Consider the following 12756-nt stretch of genomic DNA (forward strand, 5'->3'; position numbering starts at 1 on the left):
TTTCTTCACTGCTTTATAGCCATATTACAAAAACATGAATATATAGTTTAATCCATCTATTCTATGTCATTCAAAGGGTTCTTGGTTGCACTGACTGAATACTTTATATCATGAGGAACTACTTTTAAATAATGTTTGTTTCTTTCATTCTTTCTTACTGTGGAATCAAAAAGACATTTAAGCAGAAAAATACAGTAGAAATCTCATCCATAAAGAATCAAGACTGCAAAGAGTGACAATGTGGATTTAAGGGCTGGTGTTACGAGAATAAGCAAGTCGAATGTAAAATAGTGCAAATATACTTTGTGATCTTTTCATATAATGCCAAAGGGTCACTAACATGCATAAAATAAGGAAAACAACCACCAACAAAACAAATGACATTCAAGTTCATGTTAAAGTAACAGAAAAGTACAGTGTTTTTTTCTTGTGTTCTTTTCACCTTTTTAAACTGCTGGCTATTGTGTGCATTTTCCTTCATTAATAGTTTATCTACACCGAAATGTATTAATCTTTAAACATTTTCAGTTCTTGAACACAGTACAGCTCATTAGTATTGCCCCTGATTTTCTTTGTTCTAACAGAGGGTAAAGATAAGAAGTCCAAGCAGCAGATGGATCATACCCAGTCTGAAACAAGATGCATCACTGGTGGGTGCAGTGGTGGATGCAGCGGTGGGTGCTGCTGTAGGTGCTCCGGTGGATGCAGCGGTGGGTGCTGCTGTAGGTGCTCCGGTGGGTGCAGCAGTGGGTGCTGCTGTAGGTGCTGCGGTGGGTGCTGCTGTAGGTGCTGCGGTGGGTGCAGTGGTGGGTGCTGCTGTAGGTGCTGCGGTGGGTGCTGCTGTAGGTGCTGTGGTGGGTGCAGCGGTGGGTGCTGCGGTGGGTGCAGCGGTGGGTGCTGCTGTAGGTGCAGCGGTGGGTGCAGCGGTGGGTGCTGCTGTAGGTGCTGCGGTGGGTGCAGCGGTGAGTGCAGCGGTGAGTGCAGCGGTGGGTGCAGCGGTGGGTGCTGCTGTAGGTGCAGCGGTGGGTGCCGCTGTAGGTGCAGCGGTGGGTGCAGCGGTGGGTGCTGCTGTAGGTGCTCCGGTGGGTGCAGCGGTGGGTGCTGCTGTAGGTGCTCCGGTGGGTGCAGCAGTGGGTGCTGCTGTAGGTGCTGCGGTGGGTGCAGCGGTGGGTGCTGCTGTAGGTGCTGCGGTGGGTGCAGCGGTGGGTGCAGCGGTAGGTGCTGCGGTGGGTGCAGCGGTGGGTGCTGCTGTAGGTGCTGCGGTGGGTGCTGCTGTAGGTGCAGCGGTGGGTGCTGCTGTAGGTGCTGCGGTGGGTGCAGCGGTAGGTGCTGCGGTGGGTGCAGCGGTGGGTGCAGCGGTGGGTGCTGCTGTAGGTGCAGCGGTGGGTGCAGCGGTGGGTGCTGCTGTAGGTGCTGCGGTGGGTGCAGCGGTGAGTGCAGCAGTGAGTGCAGCGGTGGGTGCAGCGGTGGGTGCAGCGGTGGGTGCTGCTGTAGGTGCTGCGGTGGGTGCAGCGGTGGGTGCTGCGGTGGGTGCTGCTGTAGGTGCAGCGGTGGGTGCAGCGGTGGGTGCTGCGGTGGGTGCAGCGGTGGGTGCAGCGGTGGGTGCTGCGGTGGGTGCAGCGGTGGGTGCAGCGGTGGGTGCTGCTGTAGGTGCAGCGGTGGGTGCTGCGGTGAGTGCAGCAGTGAGTGCAGCGGTGGGTGCAGCAGTGAGTGCAGCGGTGGGTGCAGCTGTAGGTGCTGCGGTGGGTGCAGCGGTGGGTGCTGCGGTGGGTGCAGCAGTGAGTGCAGCGGTGGGTGCAGCTGTAGGTGCTGCGGTGGGTGCAGCAGTGAGTGCAGCGGTGGGTGCCGCTGTAGGTGCTGCGGTGGGTGCTACTGTAGGTGCAACGGTGGGTGCTGCGGTGAGTGCAGCAGTGAGTGCAGCGGTGGGTGCAGCTGTAGGTGCTGCGGTGGGTGCAGCGGTGGGTGCCGCGGTGGGTGCAGCAGTGAGTGCAGCGGTGGGTGCAGCTGTAGGTGCTGCGGTGGGTGCAGCGGTGGGTGCTGCGGTGGGTGCAGCAGTGAGTGCAGCGGTGGGTGCAGCTGTAGGTGCCGCGGTGGGTGCAGCGGTGGGAGCTGCGGTGGGTGCTGTGGTGGGTGCAGCGGTGGGTGCCGCGGTGGGGGCAGCGGCGGCGGTTGTTGGGGCGGCGGTTGTTGGTGCTGCAGTTGTTGGGGCGGCGGTTGTTGGGGCGGCGGTTGTTGGTGCTGCAGTTGTTGGGGCGGCGGTTGTTGGTGTTGCAGTTGTTGGGGCGGCGGTTGTTGGGGCCGCGGTTGTTGGGGCGGCGGTTGTTGGTGCTGCAGTTGTTGGGGCGGCGGTTGTTGGGGCGGCGGTTGTTGGGGCGGCGGTTGTTGGTGCTGCAGTTGTTGGGGCGGCGGTTGTTGGTGTTGCAGTTGTTGGTGCTGCGGTTGTTGGGGCGGCGGTTGTTGGTGCTGCGGTTGTTGGTGCTGCGGTTGTTGGTGCTGCAGTTGTTGGGGCGGCGGTTGTTGGGGCGGCGGTTGTTGGGGCGGCGGTTGTTGGTGTTGCAGTTGTTGGTGCTGCGGTTGTTGGGGCGGCGGTTGTTGGTGTTGCGGTTGTTGGTGCTGCGGTTGTTGGTGCTGCGGTTGTTGGTGCGGCGGTTGTTGGGGCGGCGGTTGTTGGTGTTGCGGTTGTTGGTGCTGCGGTTGTTGGTGCTGCGGTTGTTGGGGCGGCGGTTGTTGGTGTTGCGGTTGTTGGTGCTGCGGTTGTTGGTGCTGCGGTTGTTGGTGCTGCGGTTGTTGGTGCTGCGGTTGTTGGTGTTGCGGTTGTTGGTGTTGCGGTTGTTGGTGCTGCGGTTGTTGGTGCTGTAGTTGTCGGTGGGACAGTTGTTGGGGCGGCGGTTGTTAAGGGAGCTGCAGTATTACACAAACTGGTCCCACAACAAGTTGGTCCACTGCTGAGTGTTCCAACGTTTTGCATGAAAGGAAGGGTTCCTAGACTTGCAGCACCTGCACACACGTTTGTAGATATGCAACCAAAAGCTGGAGTAGTCACCAACCCGCTCGTCACTGTGGATGAAAAAGTGTTTTAGTATAAAAATGTTTGTATTTCAGCTTGTTAATTTCAGGAAATATCCCAATTTTTCTGTTAGAAAGAACCTTAAAACTTTCCGGTTTGTTGTCCTGACACTGTTGTCTCTGGTTATATGTGCAACATTCTTTACTTAATCCAACTACACACCCAACTGTGAAGCTATTTCAACCTGAGAGAAGAACCATTGTCACCGATTGGTGACTGGTCAAGGTGGAACTAACTTAACAGACTCTTAACGGCCCAACCCAATGTGGGCTGCTGAAATCTGCAAAGTTTATCGACATTATCTCTCATACAATCCTAAATTTTTAACTTCAAAGATTGAAAATACAAAATATAAAATCTGAGTGAGGTGAAAATTCACTTTCCTTCACTGACTGATTTCCCTGATCTGACAAGTAGGAATGAGTTTTAATCACTTCCAAGGTAGAGGAAACAGATTTGGAGACAATCTTTGTTGAACTATGTAAAAAGAAAACTCACCGGTTGCTTGAAAGCAGCGGTCCTCATTTCCTGTGCATAGTAACTTGGAGGTGCATTGAGAGGTGGAGGGATCACAAAAGAAACACGTATGGCCGTTGGCTGTTTGAGTACTCGGGACTAAAACAGAAAAGAACAATATAGTTTATTTACAAAAGAGAAAACATTTTACTATCACAGAGGCAAAACACAATTCCAGAATAATGTTTCTTATGTTTTCTTACAAGATAGAGTTGGTGAGTTACAGTTGTCCGTGTTGCAGCACTGAGCAGATGCCAGAGCACTTGAAACACCAATGCTGGTTGAAAATGTCTGAGAGCCTGGGACTGGACACAAAGAGGACGGTGCACACGCCTTGTAGATTTGCTGTGAAAGATTTCCTCCTGAAGTGGCTGCAGAGTGGAAATACACGTTGTTAATATTAAATTAAAGCACACAGAACATCACAGTACATTTATTTCACTGAACTGCCGTTGATGACGTGAAGAAAAGTCTACCTTGAATGGAGGCTGTTATACACATGGTCCCTGCTGGACATGTTTGTAGCATTGTGTTTGAACACTGCTGATTTGTGCAGGTTTGACACTGAAGAGCTGCAGCTGTAATCAGGAGAAAAACAGTTAAATGATGCCAACATTTTAAATATATCAGATGTATAAGGTGTTTTAAAATCTTTGAATACGCTGAAAATTGTCAGGGATTTTAAAGTACAGAGGTTCAACGGATTAAAATGTTTATTTCTTTCCAAACTCTTTAGGCTGTATTAATATACTGCAACAACCAACCTCTTTGACCCCTGGAACTTTCATGGGTATAAAACTAGTTCTTAATGAAAGTAAAATAAAAAAAAATAAAGTATTATCATTTAAAGTAAGATTTTATCAATTTAAATAAAAAAATTGTATCCAATCTGCAAAAAATTCATACGAATTTAAATGAGTGTTTCTTTTTTGAATTAGTGGGCTTACCTGTGCTGCAGAGAGCCCAGACGAGAGTCAGAGAAAGGATCAGCTTCATCATGATGAACAGGTCAGTGCTGTGGATGTGTTATCCTGGATTTCGATACTACCAACTATGAGAACATCTTCACTATATATACTGTACAGGTGATCTCAAGGTTTGGGTGTTTTCACATTTTTAATGCATGAACATCTTTTCTTTTGTCAAATCATGACATCAATATTCTTTACCACACCTCATTTTCAATTCATCAACAGGTAAATACAGGTTTTTGTCCCGAAACAAATAAAGAACTTAGTGAATAACGTGAAGGACCGTCGTGAATCATACTTTGAGTGTCTCCCAGTTGGTGCGTCTTATTTTCTGGTCGATCTGGAATATCGAGAAAGTGGCAACCAGTGAAGTAAACCAAGCAGATGTTACTACAGCTGCAGCAGCAGCAGCTGTCTCACCTCGACTGTCAGGTCACAACTTGAAGTTTATGATCTACGGTTTATCCATCTTAATACCTTACATTTGGTTTTGAATACACTTGATGGATCAAACTGTTTTGGAATCATCTGAACCTCATTGCTGATCATTTCAGTTGCTGGTTGTAACGTTAAGTTTTTAATCATAATTCTCAGGCACAGATCCAGATGCCACTCTGTGAGGTCTGAAGTTTAATAGTTACTCATGTGGGGGGATAACCTGAAAGATGAATTAAAATCATGGACAATATAAGGTCAGCAAGTTAAATAAGAAGGATCCTTAAAATATAAAGTAGGTAGTTTGAGTAGATTACAGTTATATAAAACAATTACAACTATCAGTTTAGAGATTTCAGATGAAGTTCCATTTCATGAATAATTTAATACATTCTCACGCATTCAGGAGACTCATTCATTAAACACGGTCTCTATTGAATTTCTTTTTAGAACAGATGACCCTCTGAGGTGCCCTGACATTGAAATTAGTCGTGAACAAGTCATTAGGAATGTGTGTGCAAGGCGTGTGGGTGATGCACGACATGCTTTAATTGTCAGCGTCAAATTATGAAGGTAAAAGCGAAGTCAAACTGACGTTAACAGCAGGTGTGGTCGCCAAAATAGCATCATGAACGCAGACAAACAATCCTGTTTACCACAAACTGCACTTCATTTCACTCACGTCAATGTTTAAGGGAGGAATGTGGACCCACTTGTAATGATTTACATTTAAATTAATTGTAAATATGTCTTCCATCATTTTTTTACATTTTTACAAATTTACAATGTCAGATGTATTAACAGAATAATGTGCTGAAGTATTGAATATTGTAAACATTGGCTGAATATTGAATACATAAAAACAAAAAGGTTGGGACATTGTGCAAACAACTTAAGCACATTTTCCGCGAAACAGTAAACATTTTTAGTTTCCACATTTGACACGTTATCATCCCATTTTGTTTTTACGTACAGTTAAAACAGGGTTCCAACTTTTTGGGGGAAATGGGTTTGTCTTTTTAATTATTATGATATAAACAGCTCATCTCTCTTTAGGCACAGAAATGTATGAAACAAAAAAACAACAAAATGAATAAAAACCCAAATAAAACTGCAGATTGTATGGGGATTTAACAGTTAAGTTCTCCATGTTTGAAAAGTACACCAACCTTTATCAAGAGGCATGTTCAATTAAAACAAATATCCTTGAATTATTTTTAAAACTAAAAGGTCAAATCAAAAATGGCCTAAAAGTAAAAGATTTTACTTACAATACTGAAATTTAAAATGAAGTCTTGTTTTGCTGAACAATGCTGCAGAAGTAAACATTGGTTGAATTGAAAAAGGGTGTGGTGAAGTGTGAGTGTGCCGTCATTAACACTTTTCAAATAACAAAAGATGAGGTAACGGTCTGAAGAGCCACGCTGTAACAATGGGAACACACCCAGTCTATACGCATTCATTAGACGTACATTTGTTCACTACTTATGGTATAAAAAGTGTCATCGGGCCGATCAGATGTAGTATCACATTCCAGGAATACTAATCGAAGACTATTTACTTGTTCACCATGATGAAGCTGATCGTTTCTCTGACTCTCATCGGGGCTCTCTGCAGCACAGGTAAAACCACTTCTTCTCACGATACAGCTTTTGTTGTTGTACAGGACATAAATTAAAACTTTTCAAAAAGGACATATTTTTAAGAAACACTGAAGGCTTAAACATTATGTATTTTAATTTACAACAGCTAAGTGCATCTGTGGTTTATCTCAGATGAGGTGAGGTGAGGTGAGGTGAGGTGAGGTGAGGTGAGGTGAGGTGAGGTGAGGTGAGGTGAGGTGAGGTGAGGTGAGGTGAGGTGAGGTGAGGTGAGGTGAGGTGAGGTGAGGTGAGGTGAGGTGAGGTGAGGTGAGGTGAGGTGAGGTGAGGTGAGGTGAGGTGAGGTGAGGTGAGGTGAGGTGAGGTGAGGTGAGGTGAGGTGAGGTGAGGTGAGGTGAGGTGAGGTGAGGTGAGGTGAGGTGAGGTGAGGTGAGGTGAGGTGAGGTGAGGTGAGGTGAGGTGAGGTGAGGTGAGGTGAGGTGAGGTGAGGTGAGGTGAGGTGAGATGGACCCAAAACTAGAAATTCAAATGTTCCATAGGATTTGTATATGACAAGACGAGGATGTGTAAGTCTATGTTCGATGCAGGATATGTTTCAGGACATATGGGTATGAGACCAGGTCATTTGAGCCATTTTAACCTTCTTAACAAAAGCCAAATGTTTTTAGCCACTCAAAACACCTGTAACAGTGAAGACCTCAGACTGTCGATGTGCTCATCCTTTCACTGACTGTTTTTCTCCTGATTGCAGCCGAAGCTCTTGACTGTCAAACCTGCACAGATCAGCAGTGTTCAAACACAACGCTACAAACATGTCCACCAGAGACCATGTGTATAACAGCGTCCATTCTAGGTAGACTTTTCTTCATGTCATCAACTACTTTCCAGTAAATACAAGTACTGTACTGCAAAGGCTACTCTTTATGGACACAACTTCCAGAGGGATAAATGTAAGGCTTTTTAAGACCTTTAAAATCACCTACCTATTTATTACAATGTAATATTTGTCGAGGAGTATTTAACAATAAGTCTTAATTCATATATTACCTTAAATTATTGTAACCTTTTAATGATTATTTATTTTAAGTTATTTGACTGGTTATTGTAGCGACCGTATGTCAGGTCTGCCTGGTGCACTCTGAAACATCTGAAAACAGGTTTGACCAGCTTCCTGCACGTAGTATGTGGTTGTACATATTCATATTTATATTCTTGAGCCATGCATAATGCACACCTAATGATCATTTACCCAGCTGGGGACAATAAAATCTGAACTCTCTCTGAATTCTGTTTGGTTTCTATGTTTGGCCTCTGTTTGTAATGTCTTCTTGTTGTTGTTGTTGTTGTTGTTGTTGTTGTTTTTAACATTATTGCCTCGAGAGAAAATATTTTTCCAATTTTCACGACCAGCAGATAACTTTTATGGAATACTGAAGAAGTCTTAAGTTGACTTACTTTATCTCCATTTCCCGCCTCTCTATAATTCCAAACTAATTTAAATAAATAGTTAAATTAAAAATAATAACGATAATAATTGTAACAATTTAACCCTGTTTTATGATTGTAAAAGTATTTTAAAATCATATTTCACAGTCCTGTGTTCTGCTGTGTGGCTCCAACGAAAACAAAATGATGAGAATGCTCATTGCTAATAAAATAAAATAGAAATACGTTTTCTGTGAGGTTCGGTTGGGGTTCAACTGAGTTGACGAACATCTAAGCATTTGGACGTTTTCTACGAATTTTTCCCTGAAAGGTAAGACTATTTACTAACTGAAAAAAATGCAGCAGTGATGACTGGAGTCTGTCACAACCTCCATCAGCAGAGCGATCACACAAAAGCAGCTCTTTCACAGCCTCCTATTGAGACGCAGTTCTATTTCATTTCCACTAGATGTCACTGTCTGCTGTGTTCTATTATCACGGAGAAGGGTTTTTTTGTTTTTTTGTTTTGATCAACCAGTCACACCTTTTAAACGGGTGTGTCGCCCCTAGCAACAGCATCAACCACCTCCTCACTAGGATAAAAGTGTCTGTCCCTTCTTTACTCAGTTTCTCTGAAAAGTTTCCGAAATCAGGAGGTCCAATTTCTTGCACCCTCAAATCTCAATCATGAAATATAATATTTAATGTTTTTATGTTTATTTAATATGATATGATCTTATCATGAAATCGTATCATGAAATCTGCAGTAACTGTGACGCTTTAATGTCAATGTGGATCAAAATCTCTAAAACCTTGTTCAATCAATGCCACGAAGAATTAAGATAGTTCTGAAGGTGTTACTACCAAGGTGTACCTAATAAAGAGGCTACAGACCATCTCCTTGTCTCCTGCTTGTAAACGCCCTGCATTATTTTGATGTCATGTAAATATTGTATTTCGGTGCGTCTTGATGTCTGAAGTCCTTCTGTTCCTTCTATCGTCTGCGTCAGATTTGATGTCGCACAGCAGGAGTGGAAAAGGAAATTCATTTCCACTGGTTTTTAACACTAACTGTCCACTAAATCCACCTCAATCAATCATTCATAGAGCACCTTGCGTGCAGGTTGGTGCGGTTCAATGCGCTTTTTCCAAACGGCTGACAGGCGGATAATAAGATGGATAGGTGGAGACTCAATTCAAACAAAGAATAACAACAAAAAACATGGAAAAAATGACTTTAAGCTGACTCTTTGGTGCGGAGGTGAAGATGAGCGAAACAAACATTCTGATTCTGATCTTCAGCAGTCAAGTCAGTTTCTGTATTTATGAAAAGACAACTGCGGCAAAAACTAAAATAGCTCTTGAAGTGCAGCCATCCCTCTTTATCTCTTTATATAATACACTCTGAGATGCCCAGTCAATAGTCATGAACAAGGTATTGGGAATGTGTATGCAAGGCGTGTCAGACACACAAGGTATGCTTCATTGTCAATGTCCCGAGGTAAAAATAAGTCGCTGTTGTGTAACAACAGCAGGTGTGGCAAAGTCTCCACAGAGCATCGTGAGCACAGCAACGACCGACAAGAAATCCTCTTCGCCATCTTTACACCCAAAATCACGATGACGCCTGATTCGGCACGAAACTGCGGCATGCCCGATAAATACTGGTCAAAATGGCAGTCAGTCTGAAAAACAGGCTAACTGGTATCTTAAATCAAAAAAATTTTTTCAAGGAATGTTACATAACGCATGTTAAATAACATAAAGAATATTACAAAACAAGTGCGATAGTATCTGGGCCTAAAATATTCAGAAGAGACGACTTTTCTTGATATGAAATGTAGACATTTGTACAGTCAGCGGACCGACCAGCGTGTAGAGTCGTTTAAAAGTTTAAACAAAAATTAAAAACTGTAGCGAGCTGGACCCGGCTGAGAAAAATGTTTCACCCTGTCTTTTGGGAGCAGTTTGGGTTCGAGGGACAAGACAACATCTTTAGCTTTAAGGTCAGACTTCCAACTTTCCTTTTTGATAATGATCATGTCCTGGATCTCTATGCTATCCTTTTCTCTCTCCGCTCTCCCCTCACCTTAACCAATCAGGGCAGATGGTCGTTCACCTTTGAGTCAGAGGTTTTCTCCCTGAAATAACCTGTTGTGTTGCAATGTGGCGCTTTATGAATCAAATGTAATCGAATATAATAAGTGGAATAAGGAGAAAACAAGCAACATCTGCTCAAAATCATGCATAACAAAAAAATGAACTATTACAACTACGACCTAATGTGTAAACGAACCTCACATTTCATTCAAGTGGACACAAAATTGGTGGACAAATCGTGACTTTTTTTTGTATCCAATTTCAGCTCCTAAAAAGTTTTAGGACCCTCAGTGAGAGCTGAGGGGCTTTTTGTTTTCCTCACAACACTAAATATTACATTGTTAAAACAAAATAATACTCCTTTGTATGCATTAAACAGAAATATTATACTATTAGACAGACTGCTGTTGCTCTGTGAGCTGTCACCTGGAAAGATCGCCTTCAATAAAGTACTGTAACAAACAAAAACAAAAATACAAGAGACTTGATGCCTGATTTACAACAACACATATAAATAAAATATTAAATATTAAAATCCTTAAATATTAAAATAAAACATTTAATTTAACAGTTAAGTTCTGGACTTGTTCCTTGTGTTTGCAAAGTAACAACCTTTATCAACACAGGAATGCACTTTGTTTTGGTACACAATACAATATTTCTGATATTGGAAATGGGTGTGGTGAAGTGCTGTCAAAATGGTATTTCAAGTGACAAAAGACAAGTTAAGAACCTGAATAGTGAATCTGTAAAAATGGAAACACACCCAATACCTGGAGTTCCTACGCAGGTTATTCATCACCTGGGCAGTATATAAAGTGCAGTCCAGCTCAGCAGGTGTAATATCAGAGTTTGGGAATATTACTTACCTGTTCATCATGATGAAGCGGATTCTCTCTCTGACTCTCGTCTTGGCTTTCTCAAGAACAGGTAACTCTGCTCATTATTACAATACAGCTGCTGTTGTTGTAAAGAACATACATTTAAACTTTTCAAAGAGTTCAGTATTTTACTACGACCGATCTTAAAGAAACATTACATACTAGATGTTATGTAGTTTAATATAAAACGAATTGCTTGTGTGGTTTAAATAAGAGAAGACAAAACAAGACAAAATAAGATAAGATAAGAAAAGTGAAGAGAAGAGAAGATACAACAAGTTACAAAGCACTTTACATTTAAAACACAATAGGCAACACTTAATAAAATATAATGATACAGATATAACAAAAATTAAAACAGACAATAAAACAAACAGACAGTGAATCAATAAAAGGGAAATCAGCCAAAAACAAGTCTAAGACTTTTAAGAGTGACTTAGAAGAAGACGATATGTTAGCATCTCTGATCTCCTCTGGCAGATCGTTCCATAAACTAGGCAGCCTGAAACAGAAAGCGCCCGGTCGCCTTTAGTTTTAAGGTTAGTCCAAGGAACGGGCCAGGAACGACCTACCAGAGGATCTCAGGTTGCATTTAGGATCATAGGAGGTTCAGGAGGTCAGCTATACATTCAGGAGCCAGCCCTCTGCCAGCTTTATAAGTGATCATTCCCATTTTAAAATCTATTCTAAAACAGACATGGAGCCTTTAAAACGGGCGTAATGTGCTCTCTCTCTCCTGTTAACATTGGTTATGAGTCTTGGCTGCGGTATTTTGAATAAGTTGGACTTTATTTATGTTAAATTGTGTGCATTGCAGTGATCTCATCGGGATGAGATGAATGCTGTTTCTTACTTATTGAGGGGTAGAAATGACCTGATTTTGGAGATTTTAAAGAGGCATGATGGGACAACAGAGCTGAAATTATACCAAGGTTTCTGCAGGAGGTAGTAATATTAGCTGAGAGGGAACTGAGATGAGAGGAAATGTAAATTTTGGAATGAGACCTATGATGATGATTTCTGACTTCTCGGAAGATAACCGTTGAAAACTTTGACGCCATCCTTTTTTTTTTTTTTTTTGCAATGCACGTGGAGGTTGTTTAGTTGATATTGTATTTTTTCTATTTAGTGTAGCGGTGCCGGTGCTGATTTAAAATTCCCAATATCTACACAAAATAATCAGATAATGCTATGATCAACAGTGTCAAAAGCTGCAGGCAGGTCCAATGACCTGAGATAGAATAGGATAAGTTGGACTGTACTGACTTTTATTGATCCTCAGAAAAGGAAAAATGTTACATTCTAAGAAGTACAACAACTACAGAGAAAACAACAAAATAAGAAAATTAAGTAAACATCATTTCTATATGTGTACTGTATACATGACAAGACTACACTTGAATAATGCTAGATTTGACATCTGAGATGTGCTCATCCTCTCACTGACTGTTTTTCTCCTGATTACAGCTGCAGCTCTTCAGTGTCAAACCTGCACAGATCAGCAGTGTTCAAACACAACGCTACAAACATGTCCAGCAGGGACCATGTGTATAACAGCGTCCATTCTAGGTAGACTTTTCTTCATGTCATCAACTCATTTTCAGTTAAATACAAGTACTGCGAAGGCTCTTAATTAACATGAACAAACTTGACTCTGACTCTGTAGCCACCTCATCTGGAACTGTGTCACACCAAACCTACAAGGCATGTGCACCGTCCTCTCTGTGTCAGGCCACATGCAATCAGACATTTTCGGTCAA

General features: G+C 42.8%; 1 protein-coding gene across 1 annotated transcript; it reads right to left on the bottom strand.

Moving 5' to 3' along the window:
• Positions 1-577: 577 nt before the first annotated feature.
• Positions 578-4100, bottom strand: LOC138635334 (mucin-5AC-like). The gene is made up of 4 exons (XM_069722753.1): positions 4060-4100; positions 3808-3954; positions 2558-2901; positions 578-2493 (listed from the first exon to the last, which is right to left on the bottom strand). Exons 1-4 carry the CDS (start codon positions 4098-4100, stop codon positions 578-580), a joined length of 2448 nt encoding a protein of 815 aa, XP_069578854.1.
• Between the last annotated feature and the right edge of the window lie 8656 nt (positions 4101-12756).

Source organism: Brachyistius frenatus, unplaced genomic scaffold (assembly GCF_029030835.1).
Source record: "Brachyistius frenatus isolate BFR_SWC_R1_liver_20210118 unplaced genomic scaffold, ASM2903083v1 Contig_304, whole genome shotgun sequence".
In the NCBI taxonomy this organism is placed as follows: domain Eukaryota; kingdom Metazoa; phylum Chordata; class Actinopteri; family Embiotocidae; genus Brachyistius; species Brachyistius frenatus.

Coding starts and splice junctions, on each gene's coding strand:
- LOC138635334 (XM_069722753.1), bottom strand. CDS start 4,100: ATGTCCAGCAGGGACCATGTGTATAACAGCCTCCATTCAAG. Junction 3,955..4,059: donor TATAACAGCCTCCATTCAAG/GTAGACTTTTCT, acceptor TCCACTCTGCAG/CCACTTCAGGAGGAAATCTT. Junction 2,494..2,557: donor CAACCGCAGCACCAACAACT/GCAACACCAACA, acceptor CAACAACTGCAG/CACCAACAACCGCAGCACCA.